The sequence below is a fragment of the Echiichthys vipera genome, assembly GCF_963691815.1.
Source record: "Echiichthys vipera genome assembly, chromosome: X".
In the NCBI taxonomy this organism is placed as follows: Eukaryota; Metazoa; Chordata; class Actinopteri; order Perciformes; family Trachinidae; genus Echiichthys; species Echiichthys vipera.
The window spans coordinates 39,677,481-39,701,114 of NC_139825.1; the positions used below are offsets into that span (position 1 = coordinate 39,677,481).

Sequence of the window (23,634 nt, forward strand, 5' to 3'; positions counted from 1 at the left end):
AAAGTCTGTTATTTAGACTTTTAATAAAAACTATTAAAAAACTTTTTCTGTTTGTCTTATTGAAGTATATGTACGGTTAAAGTGTTCTTGCTGACATGCTTTTAATCAGATGGACCGACTACATCTGAAACATCCTGAGAAAGAAATAAAGTGTTAACTGACCACAGCTGCTGCTTAATATGCATGTCAATATATTTATTAGGATGTGTGATGTGATGGGACTAAAGTAAACTGAGCTAGATAATGTTTCAGTGCTATCGGGGTGCTTTACTTGTCCGTTTAGTTATTGCTTTTATTATTAAGCATTGTTTCAGTGGGAACCACAACTAATGCCTATACTGCTTAGAGACTTCGATCTGTGGTCCATCTTTGTGTGTTTGAAGAGCACCATCTCTACAACGTCAGAAACGTTTGGGGGGTCGCAGGGGACACGTCTCAATCAATATTAAGAGCATGTGCATTTGCACCCTAAGTAAAAACATAAAAGTAGCAGAGAGAATTATCTTGAATAAGTAGTGGAAGCATCTCAGGCATAGCAATGCCTTTGGAAAAGTTGGTGCAGGATGTAACCATAAAAGCAAAGGTTTGTTTTCTGCCATAAAACAGGAAGAAGAAGCAATGATGAGGCTACACTTTGATAGATGGAAGAAACGCTGCAAAACGACTCTAAAACAGCCGCACATTAGAGCGAGAAATATAACTAAAGGCTGGAATTAGTCCGTCAACTACGACGGAGAAGTAGAGCCACTGTTGTGATTTCAAGAATAAAGTCAGACTAGGTTGCTTCGAGTCATATTTTTATATTTTTACGTGTCATCTGTGTTTTCAATTCAATTCAAAAAACTTTATTTGTCCCCGGGGGGCAATTCAGGGCACACAGAGCAGCAAATAACGACAGTGCAACTATACAAAAACATTTTAACCAATCAACAAGAATAAAGTGTAAAAGAAGAATAAGTGTCAGGGTTGCTGAAAACTTTCCGGAGGAGGCTCCCTAGAGCCTAGACCCCGCTTATGTGCCCTCCACCGCTGAAAGGAAATCTGTGCAGTAGCCTCCTTTTAAAAGGAAAGTCTCCCTTTCAACATCAACGGCAGAGGCGGATTAATGCACAGGGTGGCATCGGCTGCAGCCTAAGGCCTCAGGTGTGCAGGGGCCCCGGATTTGCCAGGCTATTTTTTTTTTTTTTTAATTTTTCTCACTGGGAAAAAAAAAACTTGCCTCCTGTTAGGGCCCTTAGAAACATTTAATAAAATGAAGTCACTGATTGGACAGATATGGGACACATTTACCCAATCAATTGCCATCATGTGGCCAGTTCATAAGGTCAGTTTTGTTGTCTAATGATACGTGACTTACTGTCTGTTACTACACAGTACAGTGGCAAAATGTCAGAAAGGAAATGTGATAGTGGAGCACGAAGAAGAAACAACAACGGCTGAAAGAACAACAGGACCAAGATCTACTAAAGAAAATCCTAAATTGACAGGATTTTTGAAGGCTCTTCTTTTGTTCTAATGTTTTTTTTCTGATAAGGCTTGATTAAGAATCAGAATCAAGTTTATTGCCAAGTATTTTGCATTACAAAGAATTTGCCTTGATTTGACAGTGCTTACATGGAAACAGACATAAAAATAAGCATAATAAACTATTTACCGTTAAAATAGAAAGTATATACATATATGTATTTACACAAGTAGTGTAGGAGGTAGTGTGCAGTTAAAGTGTCCAGTGATGGTGGGGCGGCGTTGGTGCAACGCATACGTGAGTCGTAGGTCCATAAGTTTCAGTCAGAGTCTTTAGCTGTGTTAGCTGATGGCAGAGGGGTAGAAACTGTCCTTGTGGCAGGAGGTTTTGGTCCTGATAGACCGGAGCCTTCGGCTGGACGAGAGGGGTTCAAACAGCATGTGTCCGGGGTGAGAGGGGTCAGCAGCTATTTTCCCCGCTCTCTTCAGGGTCCTGCAGGAGTAAAGATCCTGAAGTAAAGGGAGGTTACAACCGATCACCCTTTCTGAAGAGCGAATGATGCGCTGCAATCTCTACTGTCCTTCGCAGAGGCAACAGCGTACTAGACAGTGATGGAGCAGGTGAGGATGGACTCAATGATGGCAGTGTAGAAGTGGACCAGCATTGTTTGTGGTAGGTTAAACTTCTTTAACTGCCTCAAGAAGTGCGTCCTCTGCTGTGCCTTCTTAATGAGGGAGCTGAAGTTCAGGTCCCACCTGAATTCCTGGGACATGATGGTGCCCAGGAAGCAGTAATACTCCACAGTGTCCACTGGGGAGTCACACAGGATGATGGGGGAGGGTGGGGCTGCGCTCTTCTTGAAGTCTACTATCATCTCCACTGTTTTGGAAGCATTGAGCTCAAGGTTGTTCATCCCGCACCAGGTCGCCAGGTGGTCAATCTCCCACCTGTAGGCAAACTCATCCCCACCAGAGATGAGTCCAATGAGGGTGGTGTCGTCTGCAAACTTCAGGAGTTTGACAAACTGGTGACTGGAGGTGCAGTTGTTAGTGTACAGGGAGAAGAGCAGGTGAGAAAGAATGTCCTGGTGTCCGAGGTGTGCTTTCCCAGCCTCACATGCTGCCTCCTGTCTGTCAGGAAGTCTATAATCCACTGACAGGTGGAGGCCGGCACGTTGAGTTTTGAAAGCTTGTCCTGAAGGAGAGCAGGGACGATTGTGTTAAATGCAGAGCTGAAGTCCACAAACAGGATCCTGACGTAGGATCCTGGGGAGTCCAGGTGCTGGAGGATAAAGTGGAGGCAAACTGTAGGGGGTCCAGGAGTGAATCTGTGGTGGATTTGAGGTGTGACAGTACCAGACGCTCAAAAGATTTCATGGCCACAGATGTCAGGGCGACGGGTCTGTAGTCATTTAATCCTGGGTCCTGTGTTCTTGGGAACTGGGATGATGGTAAAGGCCTTGAAGCATGCTGGCACGTGGCACGTCTCCAGTGAGGAGTTAAAGGTGTCTGTAAACACTTGAGATAGCTGATCTGCACAATGCTTCAGGCAGGATGGAGACACGGAGTCCGGCCCAGCAGCTTTGCAGGGATTCTGTCTCTTGAAGAGCCTGTTAACGTCCCTCTCAAGTACAGACAGAGGTGTTAATGGTGGATGGGGGGAGGTGGAGGGCAGCTGTGATGATGGGAGCTGTTCTACCTCCGTTCTAGTGGGGGGAGTAAAGCTAGGGGCGTGGTGTAGGTGGGAAGTGGTGTGGGGGATGGTGTGAGGACTGACCTGATTGTCTTCAAAGCGGCAGTTGAAGTTGTTCAGGTTGTTGGCAAGGTGACGATCGTTAGCAGAGAGGGGGGCTCTTGGCTTGTTGTTGGTGATCTGCCTGAGCACTCTCCAGACAGAGGCAGAGTCGTTGGAGGGGAACTGGTGTTGGACTTTCACTGAGTACAGTCGTTTAGCCTCTTTCACCGCCCTGCTAAACCTGCACTTGGCCTCCTTGTACTCTGCTCTGTTGCCACTCTTAAAAGCCTTATCCTTATCCAACCTCAGCTGCCGAAGTCTGGGTTTAAACCCGGTCTTGTCATTATTATAAGTCACCCTGGTGCGTGATGGCACACTGCAGTCCTCACAGAAGCTCATATATGAGGTTACAGCTTCTGTGTACTCATCCAGACTGGTAGAAGCAGTCCTGAAACAATCCCAGTCAGTGCAGTCCAAACACGCCTTCAGATCCTCCGCAGCCTCCCTGGTCCACTTCTTTGATGTCCTCATCACATGTTTATAAAGTTTTAATTTCTGCCTGTAGGCAGGAATCAGGAGGACCATGTCATGGTCAGAGTGATCCAGTGCAGCGCAGGTGACGGCGTGATAGGCACCTGACTGTAGTGTACTGTTACACTACAGTCCAGAGTGTTCCCCTCCCTGGTCGCACATTTCATAAACTGTCTGTATTTGGGAAGTTTGTGGCTAAGGTTTCCTTTGTTAAAATCCCAGAGGACAATAACTAAGGAGTCCGGGTTGGTCCGCTCCACGTCCAGTATCTGGTCGTCGAGTGCACGCTGTGCCCTGCACATTGGCCTCTGGTGGAATGTAAACACCGACCAGAATAAACGAAGCGAACTCATAGGGAGAGTAGAATGACTTGCAGTTAACAATAAAAGTTTCCAGGAAGGGAGAACAGTGCCGCTTTATCACAGTTACATCATTGCATCAGCCATTGTTGATGTAGAAACAAATACCTACACAAATACCTCCACACTTTGTTTTTCGCGGTTAAGCAGCGTGGAGCCTGGGATGTTCCCACTCAGACATGTCTCTGTGAAGCACAGAACAGAGGATGAATAAAAGTCCTTATTTCTCCTCAACAGAAACTGGAGTTCATCCATTTTATTGCCGAGTGTGCGAACGTTTGAGATAAATATTCCGTGTAGCGGCGTGCGTCTTCCTCGTTGGTGAAGGCACACAAGCCCACCGGGCGTCCCCCTGCGACGGTGTGAGGCCACAAAGGTGAGCGTATCTTTGACCAGAATATCCATTAAAATAGCCGTGGGTGCAAGAAACTCGGGACACAAACCAATGGGATTGTTCCCCTAATGTTTATGAGCTCCTCTCAGGTGAGAGTGAGCCTGGAGGCAGAGCAAAAAACGGTGTTTGTACACAAAACAATGCACCCTAACAAATCGAGGCGGCCGTCCGCGGCGTCACTTTCCCATAATGATGGGGGCCTAAACAAACAGTAGCCAGGGGCCCCTGACCACCTTAATCCGCCACTGGTAAAACGCTTTTAATTCTGTTGAATTAGGCACTACAAGTTGGTTTAATTTTTTCTTTGATTTCTGTCATTTTAACCATACAAAGGCTTGTATTATTATTATTATTATTATTATTATTAAATAATAATATGTATCTACTATGTATATTTATATATATATATATATCATCGACCAAATAGGTAAAGATTGTCCAGATGGCACATTTCGATACATATTTATTAGTATATAAATAAATATATACCTACACTAAGAATGTGTTAAACAACCTATTTATTAAATTAAATAGGTTAATTGGATACGCATACAGGGAGAAGAACCGCTCGGGCAATAGTCAATTAAAATGAACGTGTTTTTTTACTTTTTCGCGTCATCGTGCGCAACAACTGGATAACATTTGTGGTATAACCATGACCAGATTAAGTGGCGCACATTGAAGGCACGTTACATCTGGGAGGGGCGGCGCTGCTGTGACAGTGTAGGGTCGGCTGGCTTTAAAATCGAGGTTTTGGTTTTTTCATCGGGCGCAGAAGGGAAACCTCTCTCCTCTCGGCTCCGGAGATGCGTACAGCTCCGACACAGCGGAGGACGCGAGGCTGCTGCTGAATTACAATTGGGATACGACGCCACCATGAACGAGGGGCTTTTTTTCGTGTACGACGAATTACTGCACGTTTAATCAATTCAAGCTTTCTTCTGGGGAGGATTTTATCCTGTGGTCTCATGCAGGAATGATTTTTCTCGGCTTGGTTTTGCTACAGAGGACCATGGAGACCTCCGGAGGCATCGGTCATGCTCTCTGGTAAGAGGGGATTCTGCTCCAAGATGTCCTTTCATCTTTACTGGGCGTATTAATGAATAGCGTCAACTCAGCCTGTATTCTCTATAAGAAATAGCTTGGCCTACATAGGCGCTTACAAGACAGTATCTGCCATTTTATGTATCATTTGGACGTGAATGTACCTCAACGTAAAAACGGGTTTGCCGTCGTGTCAGTCAGTGACACACCTGCGATGTTATTGCTCCTATTAATTAGTCCAGTGTGTTTTATTACCAGCCGGTGCTGCCGTCTGAAACCACTATGCAGACGCAGGATGGCTGCAGCTTTAGAAGCAGCGGGGCTCAATGTGGGAACACTTGCTTTATGCTTTCCACGCTGAGATAAATAACAAGCCTGGAAAATAAATGCATGTTGATGTATATCATGAAATCCAATGAATCTCTTTCATGTGTGCTCGTGAAACTGAAGAACATTGTGTTTGTGTACCACGTTCATTAAAGGGCAGGAAATGCCGGGATTGCAACAGCATGATGCATCTGCGTGAATTTAAATGCACAGCTCTAAAGGAGTTAAAATGTCTGTCAGGCTTCTTGGGAATACACAACTTCTCCTTGATACTGCATTGTTATGAAGCAAAATAGCTGCTGTCTGCTGGGCCTTATTGATTTCCCTGTTCTCACTTATGATTACTGCTCATTCTCATGCAGCAGCGTTAAGCCCCGTTATTAACAGATTCCTGAACATGGATGTCTGTCTGGATCTGAAAGAACTCATCCAAATTTGTTGTGTGGGTCAGACTGTGCCTTCAGGGTGATTCACTACCTGGGAAACACCTCTCTGTTTTCAGAAGAGGATTTTCCACTTAGCTGCCAAGAATTTTTGAAAGTGCTGATCGTTCCTACTTTTTGGGTTTGTGTGTATTTGCCGGGCGTTGAGTTCTTGGACCATTAAGCAATTTGCAAAGAGGTTTGGTGTAGCTGTTATATTGCAGGGAGACCATTCAGTGTCTTCTTGTTTGGGGGGATTTTGACACATGTTGATGTTTGTTTTCACTCCTTGCTGGTTCCTGCTTGCAAATTGGCAGCACAGCACTCTACTTTTCTATGAAGAGCTCCCTGTGGTTTTCATGCTACTATGAGTGTTACAATTCAAACACCATGGAATTGACCCAGTTTGGCGCTAACACATTTCTTTTGCCATTACCTTACAACAAGGGGACATTACTCCTTTTATAATGCCCTTAAGACATGGACTGACATGATTTCAGTAGAAGTAGTTGACTGACAAGTATGCAGATTAAGTGGGCTGTGTGAAAAGAAACACACTCACCCCCTGATGTGGACCCAGAACCTTTCAGCCAACTCTTAACCTGGACATTTGCATGACTTTAAAATCACCCAACATGTCTTGGAGCTAAATGTGTGAGCTTAGGGAATGAAATCCCAACATTATCAAGTGTGGGAACTACACCAGAGCAGTAGCGCTCTCTTTAGTAGATAAGGACGGATAATTCACCCACATTTTTTCAGTCGTAAAGAACACAAAAGCATAAAAGAGTCAGATCAGGCTATAAATGTAAGGCTATGGCCGTGGCTGCTGATCATAAGCAACCCTCCAAAAGCAAACAGGGTGGATTTCAACCACAGTGGAACATAAAAACAACTTTGGATACATACAGAAATCCCTCCAGGTGTTACAGCACAAAGGGAAAATGCATAGGAATAATCCCCTAGGATGTTAGAGCTGCATTCCTTTCTTTATTACTCCCCCAACCTCAGCTTAGCAGAATCCAGGTGGATAGCAATCATCAGGATTGCTTTGTTTCACCCGCAGTAGCTGTGTCAAATGTGCAAAGGTGAGCGTCAAGGCCAGGGAGGGGAAATGGAGAGCCACACGATTGGTGAGTCTGAGCTAAGCTGCCCTGCTGTGTGCCGATAAGCGTGTTATAAATCAGTATTTCATGGATATAGAGAGCACAAGAAGAGCTCATGTTCGTATGGGGAGTAGGGGGTTGGGTCACCTGACCTTCAGTAAGCCCTGACCTGCACAGTTCTTTGGCTGGGGTTGGTCAGGTGGAGGTTGTTCAGTAAATCCTCCACACTGAATCAGCTGTATGTCAGACCCTGATCGATTTGTTTATCATAGGACTTTTTCTCATATGAACTTCTGACGATGTCTGACAGATCAGGTCCAGACATTGCCCAAAGTTTCCCTTTCACACATGGAGCACACAGGAGGAGCTGTCTGTGTCAGACACGCTTTCACTTACTGGAAATACTCCATTTGGTTTAGGTGAGGGGTGGTGCCTGGGTAGAGTGTAGAGAAGGCAGGACATGATGTTGAATACACCACGGTCATGTAGCCATCCATAATGTCAGCATCTTTTCAGTTAGACATTTGCCTTGATGTCTTCATGTTATTCATGATGGTAATGTCATCAACACCCACTTGCTTGCTGCAAATTCTTACACATGGACTCAATCTGACATGACACAGACTTTGTACTAGGGAGCTGGCAGGGAAAGTCTGATTCGGACATTTGCATTCTCAGCTCTGCTGGGTAAGATTGTCAAAAGTATTAAAGTACGATACTTTTCAGTACCAAGTCTTTCAAAATCATACAATATCTACATTTCATAGTACTGAAAGTATTGAAGTCGAGCAGCAGATGTGCAATCTGATTTTCAAGCCCAGGCTGCACAGGGGAAACAACAGGGAAGAAAATGAACTGTGTTGGTGTGTTCGGTGACTTTTTCAAGTTGTGCAGGGGATTCTGTTTTGTGTGCCTTGGACTTGTTTATATTTTTACTGTGGTAAGAGGTATCAAGTATCTTTAAAACAAAAAAAAAAAAAATGAATTACTACAACCTAACTGGCAGATAATGTCTAAATAATATCAGAAACCTGCGGAAACCTGAATCATCCTTGGACTTTGGCATTGAAAGGGAAAGGAGGTCCTGCAGATAAAAATCACATTATCATTCTCTCACAAATGATCAGAGTGGGGTTCAGAGGTGTTGTCCATACCATTGAAGGCATTGTTAGAGCCAACCTCACAACAATTGATGTGGATATTCTGCAATACTGTTGGCCTCCTGACTCTTCAGAAACATAGTTGTAACACTGCTCTGGTTACTATGTGTAAGTTCACAACAGCAGCAGCTGTGTCAACACCAACAGTCAACATGAGGGCTGTCAGCCTCACCTGTCTGTAGAGGGCTGGAGGTGATATTTCAGCTGCTCTTTTACATCTCAGCTGCTTCAAATTGCTTGTTGATATAACAAACATATTGTGCGTCCCTTGCCACTGGCGACAGATATGAGGTTTTTGCAGAAGCATGTGAGACATCTGTCTAGTAAGTCATGAATATATCTGCTATATAAATGTTGTTGGGACTCTTGGGCCAGATAAAAGCTGACAGCAGAGAGAGTGCCTTTCTTAAAGAGCTGGGAGGCATTGTGTTTATCAAGGAATGAGAAGTGGAAGTGCAAAAAGTGGATGTAAAACTGTTGCCTGTAGGATTTTTGCTTAGCTGTGAATGTTGTGATCTAATATGTATGACTGCTAAGCTGAAGGGAAAGAGCAGTGCTGTTCGTTGTGTGGACACGGTAGGATTGGACCTACCTTACAGGCTCCAGTGTTTAGCCCGTCGGACTTGAATATTAAACTTGTCGCTGATTTGCATTCCTGTGATGCACGCTGCACAGGGGCAGCTCACTCTCATCGCACAGCTCATGTTTTAATCAGCATGGCTCCCACACTGCTATCTATACCACCATCCAGAACCCGTCCCTCATCCCCCTACACATGGAAAGTCAACATGTGTTTGATGATCATGTTCATATCTCTCATAATCACATCTCCTCTGATCCCTTTGATGCTGCTCTCTGTGACTCTCTAGATCTGATTCTTCATTGTCCCGCCATCTCTCCCGCAGGCTTCTGTCTGGAATGTGATGCCTTCTCATGTTGTTGTACCTGTACCGCTGCACACATCTGTACACCAGATGTTTAAGCAGTTAGCGCTTGACTTCAACCAGTGAGACCACTGATCCTTTCAGGTGTGTTATTTGTTAGACTCAGTAGTGGTTAGAGGGCGGTCTGTTGCAGTTGATTGATTCACCCTTGTCTTAAAGTGATACTTGAGTTTGTGGTAGCCATGGAGAGCTTTGATGTAGGCCTATATTTGGTGCTAAGCACTCACCACTTTGGTGTTTTTCCCTTTGCAAAGATCTCACGGCAGAAATTCTGGTTCATATTATGATGCCTTTTCCTTTTTTTCTTTGTATTTCCTTTCCGTCGGATCTCCTTCTATAGTTGGCACCTTTTCTGTTTCAGTTATTCAGATAATATAGCTATTGTTGCTAGCTTTCTACGGAAATAATGTTCTGTTTAGTTCGAACAAATAGCAAAGGCTCTTGTTGGATTTTTTCTCCAGAAAACCTTAAAATTTCCATGAACTGGATAAGAGGATAACCCTCGTATGGAGATCTTTTGGGAAGAGGAGAAAATACCTGGCTGCTGATAGGATAAATTATCTTTCTCTCACCCCTATACGGGCCAAATCAACCAATCAGATCAACGTGCGTCACACTTCGACTCGCCTCAAAACCAACACTGATTGGTTCGGTCACTTGGCTAACTTCTCCAGATTTTCTCCACTGCACGTTACCTTCCTAATCTTGCGTGGCTAATAAGAGGCAGCATCAACATCAAATCAGGCGTTGCTGCAATTATGTGTCATTTGGCAGATTTCGGCAGATCTCTGATGCTCGGTTCTGTGGCCCATCCGTCTTTCCATTGTGTTTCCCATGGTGCTAGAATTTAGCCACGTTTCTACAAGTGTTTGAGTGACTGCATCGACAGATTCAAGTTTTACTGTCAATAACTAATCAGGTTGCGAATTTAACTTCACGGTGGGTTTTTAATTGATGCCAAACTGAGTGACTACTTGTGAAACATGGCGTTTTGCGCCTAAACGCGCTACTCAAATTCAACCGGAGGACTGGCATTTTCCTGCAACACCTGATTTGGTGTGAATACAGCCTGTAGCCAGATGTGTGTCTTTTACTAAACAAGCGGGATGATGGTAAATGCTAAAACAGCGCAACACACACCGATTGTGTTGTGGAGTTTGAAAATACTTCACATACGTCAGTTGATGTCAGTAGCACTCAATCACCACATAGGTGGTGAAAGTACAGGATGTGTTCAAGGTGATAAAATTGCTGCTTTTCCGGAGAGTTGATGTGTGTTGACACTGGGGTACAGCAGCTCAACCTCACACATTTTCATGTAGATGCCGCTGATATAGTAAATTAGTTACACAGTAATATTTACATGGTCATATCAGACCAAGTAACCTGTAGCAGGAAAACCCCTGAGTGTGCTGACGACAACAAAGGGAGGGTTTTATTGCAAATGAATTTAATGTGTTATTTCTTTATTTAAAAGTTATGTTGTAACACTTTAAATGATAGTTTGTTAGTTTTAGTAACACAAAAATGTACATTAGTTAACCCAGAGCACTGAAGTAAAAGGATTGTTTTACAAAGAGATAAAAGGCACATTTTAGTGAGTGAAAAGGATAGCACCAAGCAAATGTTTTAGTTGCTGGACAAAGCCATTCTTTAGAGGCATGGCAGCCTTTTGGCTCCAGCTGCCCAGCGACCATGCAGATAAATACCAAATGTCTCTGTCTGTCTTCTCTTGACTCTCAGTGCGTTTACTGCTCAGCTTTGTTGTTCAACAGGGAACAGACATGATACTGTCTTGTACATTCCCAGGTGATAGTCTGTCTCACTAGATTAACTTAAAATCAGATTATCACGCGCTCAGTTTTGTTTAACAGGGTTCACATGATGAGCTCTTGTATGTGTGGCGTCGTAACTCTGCCACTTGTTTGTGTGAAAGGCTCCTACTTGTCTTTCAATGGGAGGTCAAGCATGCTGGGGGTTTTCACACGTACAGGAGCAAACAGCAGTTACTGGTTCAGTTCCAGGACAGGAGCCAACGCAAACTCCGTTCAACTATTTAAAGTATGTCTTCACACAAAGTGAGCCTCTTTCTTTTATGTTGTTTGAGTGAGGAAAACAGAACACTGTCTTACTGACCCCCCAAAAGCAAAAAGATGGTCAATTGTGTGCAGAGCTTTTAGACAGCTGCTCAGAGTAACTGATAAATGTTTCTTTTTGAGAGATGTGATGCTGACAGAAGCACTCTATGGACGGGTAATTTTGATTCAGCCCTTGAGGCCTTCCGTCTAGATTTGAGGGTTGAATGAAGGCGCTTTATGATTTACTCGACTGGCAAGATGCTTGTTTATGGCTGCAATTTGTGAGCAGTGTTGAGTGAGAGGCTTTTGGCAGAAAACGCAATTGCTATTTTTGGATGTCAATTCTCTATTGGGTATTAGGGAAGAGGCTTTGTTTGTAATGAATCTCTATTATGTGTGGAAAAGTGCACATGAAACATTGCTCATTTGCAGTGAAGGGAGCATTTCCTGCCTTTTATTAATGTTAGGCGACAGTTTAACTATCCCAGACGATCTGATGTTTAAAAGGTATAAATGATATTAAACAACATCGGTGGCATGTTTTAGTTAAAATGACTGACATTTAATTGCTTTGTAACTGTGCATTGCATTCAGCAGCTCTCTTCCATCACATGTACAGATAATTTAACAGCATCCCATTAAATATAATTTATTTATATTCAGTAACATTACAACCCTCTGCATGCACAGTGTATTCTCCCATCACATGTGCAGCTCACACTACTGCCCTGAGCCACAGGACTACACACTTTCAGGGCCGCTTTGATTCTATTACTGGAGTGAAGATATACTGTATATATTGTTTATTTCATTTAACCAGCTGATAGTAGCTTAAAGCATCATAAACTGTTGTAACTTTGCCTCTGCTAGTTTTTCTGAGTTATCCGTTATGATGTTGAATGTAGCTTGATTGAGTTAATTGAGGGTTTTTCGTTATTATATTAAATTCATTCTTTATTGGAAAACATTTATTTTATACTTTGAATTAGTTGTTCACCTTAAACCTATCTAATTAGCTAACTAACTCACAACATGGCATATTCGATATTGTATGTATTCGACAAATTCATGGATTAATCTGGCAAATTAATAGATTATTATGCGTGTGTCTTTATGATAAGGTAAATGTTTGTTTCTAGCTGCATATGACGATGATGATAAATACAGCCTATATTTTTATTTGATATCTTTCCTGTTAATTCCCATAAATTCCCCATTAATTCCTGTTAATTCCAAGGGAAAGTTTCCACATTGTATATTTTCTGGACTGAATGTATGACAGCGTGAGTGAGGGAAACTTCACTGAACATTGACTTTATTCCTCACTTCTGATTTACTGTGCTTCGGGCTCCATTCCTCTGGATCCCTCTGTTTTGTACCAGTAGCTATTGAGACATAAAACACTGAGGGTTTAGGTTTCTCCCTCTCTGTGTCTGTCCATGCATTATTAATATTTCTTATCCTGTCTCATTTCCTTCTGTTTGCAAATTAATTGGTTGCTAATTGTATCTGAGAGCTAATTTTAGATTATTACTGCGTGTTCAGAACGCCTTAAGGTGCAAACGAAGTCATCATCAGACTTCTATTGAACTTTTGATATTTTCTAAATGTTCTATAAAACAGACTAAATGCATATTATTAATAATGCCTGATTTTATTCAAATCTGGGATTTATGCTGTTTTTATCAAAGCTGCAACTATTCAGATAACATATTCTCTTTACTACATATTGTGTGACAGTTTGACTTTCAGCTTGTTGCGTCTCTGACATTCATGTTTATTTTTAGTCACAGAGAAATCAATATAGTGTTTCACTATTCCTCTCTTTTTCAGCTGTAGTAGTAACATGTTTGAACCTTTTCAAGGACTCAGCCTTAGACACCTGATTAGAGGTGCAGTAGCGCCCCCTGATGGTACCTGGTGTAATCATGCCATGCTTATACTGCCGACTGAGAGAAATGCAGCCAATGACTCTAGACCTAAAGAAAACACATAGCTGAGGTTAGAGAGTCTGGATACAGTTTGTTGATGTTGATATAGTTTGTTGATGTTTCTCAGCAGCAGTTAAGTCTTTGTTGTTTCTTCATCAGGTGAGGGCGTGGCTGGGAGCGAGAGTTGTAAAGTCCCCAGAATTACATCACATGGAGGTCAAAGGACATCTGATCACATCCATGGGTTTGGGGGCTCCTGGTGAGTACTAATGACTCGCAGTGTAAAGACAGACACTTTCATGTCTGGACAAGCCTGGAATGGCTTGTTTTTTTTCTCCCACAGTTCAACAGAAGCAAAACAAAAGTTTTTTTTTCTCTGAGTAACAGCCAACTGAAAAAACAGATGTATGTGTGAAGGCCTTTTGTTCACGTACAGTCGCCACAGCTGTCAGATAATCTGATCAGAGCACAGAGGAACTGTCATATTGTTCAAACAGTATAAAACCAAAACACTGCATTTTTAAACTATGTTTATATTTATAAACTCAGAGACATACATAAATAAGCAAATACAAAGTAATAAAATAAAATGATATTAGATTAAAATAATAAATTACGGCAACAAAACTCAAATTTAAAGCTCAGCTCCGTTGTGCTACTTCTTTTTTTTGTAAATGTTCATATGCTACAAGTATAAACAAATAGCCTAGTTTAATACATCAGTTATGGTTGGTCAATTAATCTATTAAAACAGTTTCAAGTGCAAAAATAAAGCCAAGAAATCTAAGGGAATATGATGCATTATTATTCTATGCCAGCCTGAGACTGGGGGTCATCTGAAGTAGTATACATTTCCCTGCACAGAATATTAAAACATTATAAAGTTTTTACTTATTTACTATACCCCGGAGAAGAAATATTGGATCCATTTCAAGTTCCTACCCCAGCAGTTTTGGAGTTTCATACAGGACAGCCTCCCAGTATTTTGTACTTTGGCACAACACCAAACAGGATGAGTAAGGCTACCAAAACACCGCATTTCTAATTCAATAAGTATATCTGAAAAAATTAAGTGTGTTAGTTTGAATCCTTCACATCTGCATTCCAGCCTAAAATGTCCTGCCTCCCGTGGTCTTATGGTAAACAAAACCCCCTTACGAAAGACAAAAACCAGCAATGTGTTAAACACACATTGCCTAAGGGCGTACTCACACTGTCCTTCCGCACCTCGCCCCGTGCTTTAAGGTATTTGTCCCCCCCTTCCTCTCCCCCCGCGGGCCAGGCTGGTTTGTACTCACACTGCCTGGGCCTTGCGCAAATGCTTCTTGCCTGTCCATACGTCATCACGCCGTAACACGGCACACGCATTGATGACGTCATCGCGATGCGTTGCTTTGTTTACAAATCTTTCCATAGACCTCAGAGTTTTTGTGCGTCTTGTCGACTGTTTTTGAATATTTTCATCGACCAAATCTGCAGGAAACACTCCACCCCCGCATCACACCAACGTGAACCTTTCACCGCCATTGTTGTTGTTGTTAAATGTCCGCGCATGGTCCGTCTTTTTTTTTCCTTTTATGTCCGAACAGGCGAATGACGTGAGAGCCGTCGTAGGCGTCGTGCTCGTGCTCATACACGTGTGCACGCTTGTGCTTGTACATGTGCAAAAGGGCTCTACAAAGGTCCACCTCTCTTAAACGGGCTGTGGACGGCCAGCTGGCCGCAGCTAGGTTGCACTCACACTGGTCAAACGCACTAGGCTTTACCCGCAAAACCTGTTTTGGCTCGGTGCGGAAGGACAATGTGAGTGCGCCTTTAGTCCGTCTCTGAAGGCTTTCGGACTTCCCTCCCCAATCTGTGGTTCTTATCCACAAGACAACATCTGGTTCGAACTAAAGAAAACGGGTCACTTAAAGTAAACTACAGTTTCCACGCACAAGGTTGATGAGGAAACATGTCACCCAGTGCAATGTTGCAGCTCACTGATGAGTTTTTAACAAAAGACAAAGATATATCAGGCTTCCGATACACTGATAATACTTTAGACATTGTTGGTTTGAGTCTTTTCTAAAGATTTGTTGACAATAAAAACAAACTGTCTTAATTAAGTGTTTCTGAAGATGTGTCCCATGTGCTGTGCTTTGTAGATGTTCAAGGCTGCCAGGACAGCAAGCTGCAGGCTGAGAGAGTTGCAGCTCTGCAAGAGAGGAAACAGGCTCTGGAGGCTCTCCTCAACACCAGAGTGGGAGAGCTCAAACAAGTCTGTTTGCAGGAAGCAGTGAGTAACTTCCCTTTTGAAACATACGTCACCTCCATACTGAGCAAGTGCTTTGTTGTTTTTACTGAAGAGACTTCACTAAATTACAGCTTATGGCACATTTTACTGTTCTGTAAAATTGAGCCTTAGATGCAACTGGCGACCAGTGTTTTTTTTCATATACTGTACAATGGGTTGCATATTAATATTTTCTTGATTGCTCCAGAGAACCTGCTCTCCTCTCTGTGTGCGTCATTCTCGGATTCACAAGTTGTCTACTCTGTATTCAGTGTAGCTAATTTAGAAGTGTGAAGCACCACTCATCTGCAGGGTTATTCTGTTTCTGCTTTAGAAGTAAAGCAGGATAGAAACATTATTCATGGCATCTATTTCAGTGATTTAAGGGGTGGTTTTATTGAGACTTAAACTAATCTGTTAAGTGGTGGCATTTTATGTGAGAAGATGGATTTTAGTTACTGGGGGCTAATGAATGTCCTCTACAGGAGCTGACTGGGAAGTTGCCACATGCTTTCCCCCTGGAGACAGGAGAGAAACCCCCACTGGTGCAGCGCAGAACTGGCCTGGCGCCCAACACCAAGGCGGAGGTAAGTCAACACCTTGAATATCAATTGTGTTTACGCAGCAGCTGTACCGCCGTGTGTACTTGTGGTCTAACACGACTGTTTGTCCCTGGCTGCAGGATGAGGCTGCCCAAAGAAAGCAGATGAAAGCGATCTTCACTGGGGCTCTGTACAGACACTCAGAATCAGAGCGAAATATCCCAAATAACAAGAGGACGGTTCACCGGGGGTGTCACACAGGTAGAATTACCAAAAACCACATCCATACACCCACACAGTTATGGTATAACTGAATACAATCAAAGCTGCATTGTCATTGGCATTTTATGCTTTTGAAAAACACATTTTAGTTTTGCATTTATGTTTAGCAAAGATAAAGAGATGCCATGCTGCATCATCTGAATGGTTTGCTGTCTTTCAGAGGACACTGTCATGTCAGAGAGTACAAGCTCCATGTCAGATTCAACATCCCATGACAATGGTGAGTCTCTCTGTCAACAACTGTTTCTGGTGGATACTGTATCTCCATATCCATAATGAGCTTAACTGAGGCAGTAGGCAGTAGAATAGCTCAATGTTCTTGGAGCCTTATTCACATTCAAAATACAACACAAGTGGGTGGGCGACTCATTCGCTCTCCTGGTGTTAAGACACCAAATAAGAATATGCAGTCACATTTCAGTTGTAAATAATGGCCCGCTTGTGCCTTTAATGAAAGTGATCATTTCTGTGTCTGCGAGTGGTCTTTATTCAATTTCCTTGCTTTTCCTCTCCCAAAAGAGTCCTCTCCCAGTGTGGTGGCTGACCAGCGCTCTCTGTCTCAGCCCCGGCTCACCGTGGGCAGCCCTGACCACAGGATCAGCAGGAAGCTGTCGCCAGTCGAGATTTACTATGAGATGAGGACACGCCGCAATTCTGTCACCAGCTCTGTTAGGTACTTTTCTTAAAGTGACTCCACACTGCAAACTGTGCAGTCTTCTTGATGTGTCTGAGAGTGTACATACTATTCTACACAATAATGTACGTGTGCACACATCAAATGATTGTTTTCAGTAATGGGGGATGATTGTTAAATACATACACATCCTCTTGTTGCTTCCTACAGCCCCACTCACTCTTTACCCAGAAGTACATCTAACATTGAAGGTAGAAGTGTTCCAGCCACTCCTCTGTTGGCCCGAACTGCTCCAATCAGCGTTCACGTCAGGTAATCTGTGATACAGTGTTGCTTCTGTCTGATGCAGCACAGTTACAGCTCCCTCCCACTGTGATGACAGTGTGGTTGGAAATGGCTTAATGACTTGGACAGAGTCAGGGTTGTAACAACGATTAGTATCATATTTAGCTACCAGCAAGGGCTCATTGTTTGGTTTTTAAGCATACAAATTGTGTCCCTCCTTTAAAGATTTTCTGTTAAATGCATTTACATGGTTGTGATTAAAACTGCTTTCACTCACTTTTCTTTATCCATAGTTGCTCCGCGCTCACTCCTAATGTAAGCTTTTGTTGTGCTCGTCTCTGCCTTAGGTCGGATGCAGTGGGTGGTAACGGGTTGAAGCAATGGTCTGGCAGCCTGGATGTGCCGTATATGATTCCACTGGCTCAGGAGGGCTCTTCTTCTGACCGCAGAGGCTGCCCTTACAGCTCCAGGGCCAGGCGCAGTAACAGCTCCGAGGCCCTGCTGGATAGATCGAGCCTCCCTGATGATCCAGCTCCCAGAAATGGGATGCCCCCCAGAGGAGGGCCCTACAAGAGCTCAGAGACACTGACTGATGGAAAGCTGCGACACATTCACCTGGGCAGCCCTGAGAAACATGTTGATGGCTCTGTGGACCAGGCCAAACTGCGTCTGTCCATGGGCGACAGAGGGGCAGGTGGAGGCTACAATGAGCTCTTAATGGACTATATCTGGGGGAAACAGCAGAGAATGCAAGTGCAGCAACCCCTGTACCAATCCACAGGCAGGATCTGGCAGGACATGTCCTCTCCTCGCTCCTCCACTGCAGCGGTGCCTCCCCATGCAAACGGCTTTTCCCATTCCCAGGTGCACCTCCCCAGCGCTGCACCTCCTTATAGCCCCATGGTGCTCCGAGGGTCCCAAGCTGAGCTGCGCAGGGTCAAAGTCACCAGAACCAAATCTTGTGGACCCTTTATTCCTTTGCAGCAACATCCCCAGGATGCCATCCTGCTGTCAGCGTACGAGTCTCCTCTTCCTGCCTCTGGCACCACCACATCCTCCATCCCCAACCTGCACCCCTACCAGGGCGAGTTATCTGGCCCCTCCTTCAGCCGGAGACCACAGTTCTCTCTGCCGACCCCAGAAGACTCAACACGTAGCTTGCATAAAGCCCTTGCTCTGGAGGGACTGAGGGACTGGTACCTGAGGAACGCCCTTGGCTATCCTCCTGCTGCCTCAAAGGGCCACGAGGCAGGAATCTCCCGCCTCTCACACCCCCACCCACTGGTGCACCAAGCCCAGTCTGTTCAAGGTGAACCAGCCAACCTCAACAGGTCTCAGATACCCCAGTCAGCCAGCTTCCATGGTCACCCACTGCATGGAAGGTCAGTATTTGATTATTCTTTACCTCAATGCTTTGTCTCGTTTACACCTTTAAGTATATTGATGGGAATCATCATCAGTGTTTGAGACAGAATTCATAAAAACTGAAAAAGAAACAAGCCTAAAGGAATGGAAGTGGTCCTTCTTTCTTGTACATTGTTTTGTGTTTGACGATTACATTGCACTCAAGGCAGAATACATTTTATTAGACTTCAAGTACAAACGTAGGTGTTTGCAAATGCAGTCACTTTTTTTATTTACATTGAGATTCGCGTAAATATCTTTTTCATCGGAAGCATGCAGCAGAGGATTGTGCTATTACTCTCACTTGGTTTCCAGCCAATCCACCTATCATCCTGTGACCCTTACAACCATGGTTGTTTTATTTTTGGTTGTTTTTGTATTTTGCATGGTTAGCATTATCTGCCAACGCCCAGGCACTCGGTTATCTCCTGATAACACAGGCTTTCTTTAACTGCCTTAAGTGACCTGTGAGAGACCGCAGTCGCATTAACATGTGACATCCACAACTCAACAAATAAAATGTGCAAATGCATTTATAGGCTCCTAATATTATGACAGGGACTTTTTGTCTCCTGTCCTTAAATTCACAGAGCTTCTGACTATGATTCCTACTTTTTATTTAATGAAAATGTATTCTGTTTGTGGTTTTACCCTCCACTCCCCGCCTCTTGTTTGTGGAGTGCTGTATTGATTTGTCTTTCCTCCCCAACAGGTCGATGGAGTTCTCTCTCTATCAGAAGACTCCTCATCCACAGATGCAAGAGGTGACCCCAAAGGAACCCAGTGCAGACCCAGGCACCCTAGTCTGAAGCAGCAGAACACATACACTACATAATCTGAGCAAAAACCCTGTAACCTCAGACACACACATTCACATAGTCACACACGTACACAGACAAGTCGATACAATGTGACCTCAGCAGCAAAGCAAAACACGGCAACCTCAGCAGAAAGAGACTGAAATACATGACAAACTGTAGCTGTACAGTGTGAAAAAGCCTTGGCAAGTTCCCCTTGTTCTAGCTGATCCCACCAGTATATGGACATCAAACCCAGTCTTCTCATGTGATGTACACTGGAGATGACTCACTAATAACAATATGGTCATGCTGTACTTAATATATCGATATTTCTGGTCCAATACGAGCAGTAAAGTCCTTCCTAATGACCCTGAAAAGTCTCCCCAGATATACTTTTTTACAGAATATATACAACTCTAAATTACTATTTTGTATCTTCTGAGATATAAAGAACAGCTATATTAAAGAGGTAATTTATTGCTCATTAATCTTGTGATATACAAAGATGTTATATGAGCTCACATCATTTGAAAAGTATTAATACATGCCAGTGAATGTGTTTGTAAACTATATAAAACATGCTTCAGTCTTCATCTGCTGTTAATTTCACAGCCATTTGTATTTTTCATGTTTGATAAATGAAAGGGGCCACGAACTGTAGTGTGCTGGTGTAGCAGACGGGAGTGCCTAAATGTTTTAATATCAGAACCAAACCTTAGTTAGAAAACTTTACAGTGCTTTCCAGTAACCTGAAATGCTAGCATTAAGCCTATGTAAGCCGATGCAGTTCACGATGTCACTAAATTATAGGGTATTTGGAATGATGTCATACACTGGAGATCAAAATTAGAGTTAGAAATACTTGATTTATTCTGAAATAATGTTATTCTTTATTCATAATTTGATAGAATAGCAGCTGTGGCTGTACCACTGCTGAACTAGCATGTTTTTTTTTTAAATAACCAAAACACTTCAACAAAAACCTTTATTTTGTGAAAATAAATGTGAGCAAAATAAGAGAACACTTTCAGATCCCTCCCAGTTATTGGTGTTAATCTGGCACTTGGTGACAATTTACTTAATAGTTGGACACATCCTATTTATCCGGCAGCTCTCCTGGTTACTTTTTAAGATGGCGAGCCGTTCTAAGGTGAAACCCTGAGACAGCAGGTTGTCCAGATGAAGAACAAAGGGACGACCCTCTCCACCACCAGAGAGAGGTTTGGTGTTCAAAGTCTGTGATTTTAAGAAGATTGAATCTTCACAAGGACACAGATTCATTTAAGTCCCTCAAAAAGGCCGCTCGTCCACGTAAAAAAAGTGCACGAGAAGACAGGATTATTAAAAACTCTCAATGGGGAATCAGGTTCAACACTGCAGCTGGAGTTTCTCGCCAGTTCAGTGCTGAACAGGGCAAGGATCTGTCTCTGCACACAGTGTCTCGTCATTTAAGACAGTTTGGACTGAAAGCCCACTCTGCAGTGACCAAACCTCTCATCAGCAGAAAGAATAAAAAGCGAGACTTGCCTTTCCTGAGGAGCATGTTGTGTGGACAGAGGAGAACTGGTCCAGAGTGACTTCAGCGATGAGAGGACGTTCAATTTATTTGTGTCTGATGGGAAACATTATGTTCGATGTTGGACTGGGGAAAGACTGAACGCAAAGTGTCTAAAGGAGTCCGTTAAATTTAGAGGCGGTGTGTCAGAGTCCAGATCTAAACCCCATAGAGAATGTCTAGAAAATCCTTGGCAACAAAGTAATAGCTAAGAAACCCACTACAGTTACCGAACTGTGGAAGAGACTGAAGAAGAACGGATCAAGATCAAACCAGAGCAGTGTGAGAAACTAGTGATGTCCTGTGGGCGCAGATGTGCTGAAGTCATTTAAAGCTGTGGCCTCTACACTTTCTATTCAATTTTGAATCCTACAGCCCTAAGAAAACGGTGGTTTTCGGTGACTGTTCTCTAATTTTGCTCACTGTGTTTTTTACATAATAAAGGTTTTTGTTGAAGTGCCTTGGTTATTTAAGAACATGCTAGTACAGCAGTGGTACAGCCACAGATGTTCTATCAAATTATGAGCAATAAAAACAGCATTTCAGAATATATAGAGTATTAATAATTTGTTCTCTAATTTCGATCTCCAATGTGGTTTAAGTGTGTTTTCTAGATTCTGCTGGCCAATAAATGTAGCTTTTCTCTGTGCTGACCTTGAAAGAACAATTTGACCAGTTGTAGGAAAAACCTGAGGGCTGTTGTGAAACCTACTGCACGGCGGTAGCACATGACTGTATGACGATTTTTCTCATCAAATCAGTTTTTTCTGCATTTAGTTGTGGAGGATTTGAGTGTCATATGGAGCACTTTATGAACATCTTAAGCCTTAATTCCCTTTGAAATTGTCACCAAGAGAGATGACAGGCAGTAGACAGGGTTTATAATTGGTGGGAAAGAAATAAGGAAAGTGAGTTTTTTTCCGCATGTACTGAAGGTCTATCTGAGTGTCAGTCTGTATATAGTGTGGATTGTACTGATGAGTTTCAAGCTAATGTTTTATTCCCGTACTAACAATATCATTTTGAAACTAATGACATGATAAGTATTTAATCAAAATAACCTCCCCCTCTCTTCCACCCCCAAGTGAGCACTATTTAATTGGTTGTAAAAAGTGGGGTTGGTGGTGTGAACAGAATAGGGCTTCGGCAGTTTTGAATGACGGTGTGAGCAGGTCTCGTACCAGTAAATTTGTTAATGAGAATTCATGCTGGCTGATTTTTGTATTTGTAATGATTTCAACTCATTTCATGTGCTTGGTTTTGTGTTGTTTCTTTTTATATCAGAGTAGTAATGTGCCATAAAATATTTCTACATTTGTAACCAGAGTCTTAATATCATTCTGCAATGTAAACTTCACAAAGACCAGAATAACACGTGACATCCTCAAGGAAACTGACAGTATATGTCTTACAGATCATTTTAAAGTACCCCCCCACCCCCACCCATCTTGAGACTCATTTGAATGTAATTCTTTACGTTTGTCGTACGTGGTGTTGTTTTCTACTCTGTTACAAACCGTAGCACGCCGTGGAATGTTACCTGGTTCCTTCTGCTGTCTGATGTGTTCACGTCCTCTCAGCGTCCAGCTTCAAAGAGCTTCTTCCAGCGCGTTCAAACCTGAAATCAAAGACCAAACTGCTGTGCACTGGGGGTCGTAAATGTATTTTTCATATGTACTCCGTAAAATGGAAATTAATGATATAAATTTAGCTCAAAAGCAAATTTATTCAAACTATATTATATTTATGAACCTATTACATTTTGTAGCTATCTACTGTAGCTCTTTCTCATCAGTGCGGGGATTGACCATGTGTGTGTGTTAAAACCACTACATTCAGCAGTGTGATGTGTTAATATTTGATTATTCTTTTTTTCTTTTCTCTTTTAAGATATTAAATGCAGCTGTTTTCTCTCTTCCTCCTCTCTTTATAATGAGGCCAATGAAATACCACTAAATAGGCCCGCCATATGCTGTATGTATGAGATTGTGCATTCATTCTACTAAATAAAGTGTCATGTTGAAATCAACACAGAAAGTGTCCAACATCTTTATTTATTGTAGGATATGCGGTAATAGTGGAAGCATTTTACGGGTTTCTGAAACTAGTAAAACTAAGTGTATTTGTAAATGACTTAAAAGAAAAATGACCCTTCTCTATTATCATTAAACATAATGTGCTTGTAAATGGACAATGGGGTAGGGTTCCTGTACTCTCCCTCGAGTCCATACTCCCTAAATGAAAAACTGCCATAACCTCAAAGGTTCTTGTTTAAAACGTGTTTGAATTAATGTCTTTTGAATTGTGATGATTTATGATTGAAATAATGATTTTGTGGCCCTAAAGTCATGGACCGATTATG

The 23,634-nt window shown here is 42.7% G+C and overlaps 1 protein-coding gene across 1 annotated transcript; it reads left to right on the forward strand.

Moving 5' to 3' along the window:
• The first annotated feature begins 5,439 nt into the window (after window positions 1–5,439).
• Window positions 5,440–19,853, forward strand: ccdc120b (coiled-coil domain containing 120b). Its single transcript, XM_083939692.1, has 10 exons — window positions 5,440–5,530; window positions 13,655–13,754; window positions 15,643–15,773; window positions 16,256–16,357; window positions 16,453–16,573; window positions 16,755–16,814; window positions 17,114–17,267; window positions 17,439–17,540; window positions 17,861–18,895; window positions 19,630–19,853. Exons 2-10 carry the CDS (start codon window positions 13,706–13,708, stop codon window positions 19,724–19,726), a joined length of 1,851 nt encoding a protein of 616 aa, XP_083795818.1. The 5' UTR covers window positions 5,440–5,530; window positions 13,655–13,705; the 3' UTR covers window positions 19,727–19,853.
• Window positions 19,854–23,634: the final 3,781 nt, after the last annotated feature.

Bases quoted from the DNA above. Each gene is read 5' to 3' on its own strand.
- ccdc120b (XM_083939692.1), top strand. From the start codon at position 13,706: ATGGAGGTCAAAGGACATCTGATCACATCCATGGGTTTGGGGGCTCCT. The intron at 16,358-16,452 runs GTAAGTCAACAC...CCCTGGCTGCAG, and splicing joins CGCCCAACACCAAGGCGGAG to GATGAGGCTGCCCAAAGAAA. The intron at 18,896-19,629 runs GTCAGTATTTGA...CCTCCCCAACAG, and splicing joins GGTCACCCACTGCATGGAAG to GTCGATGGAGTTCTCTCTCT.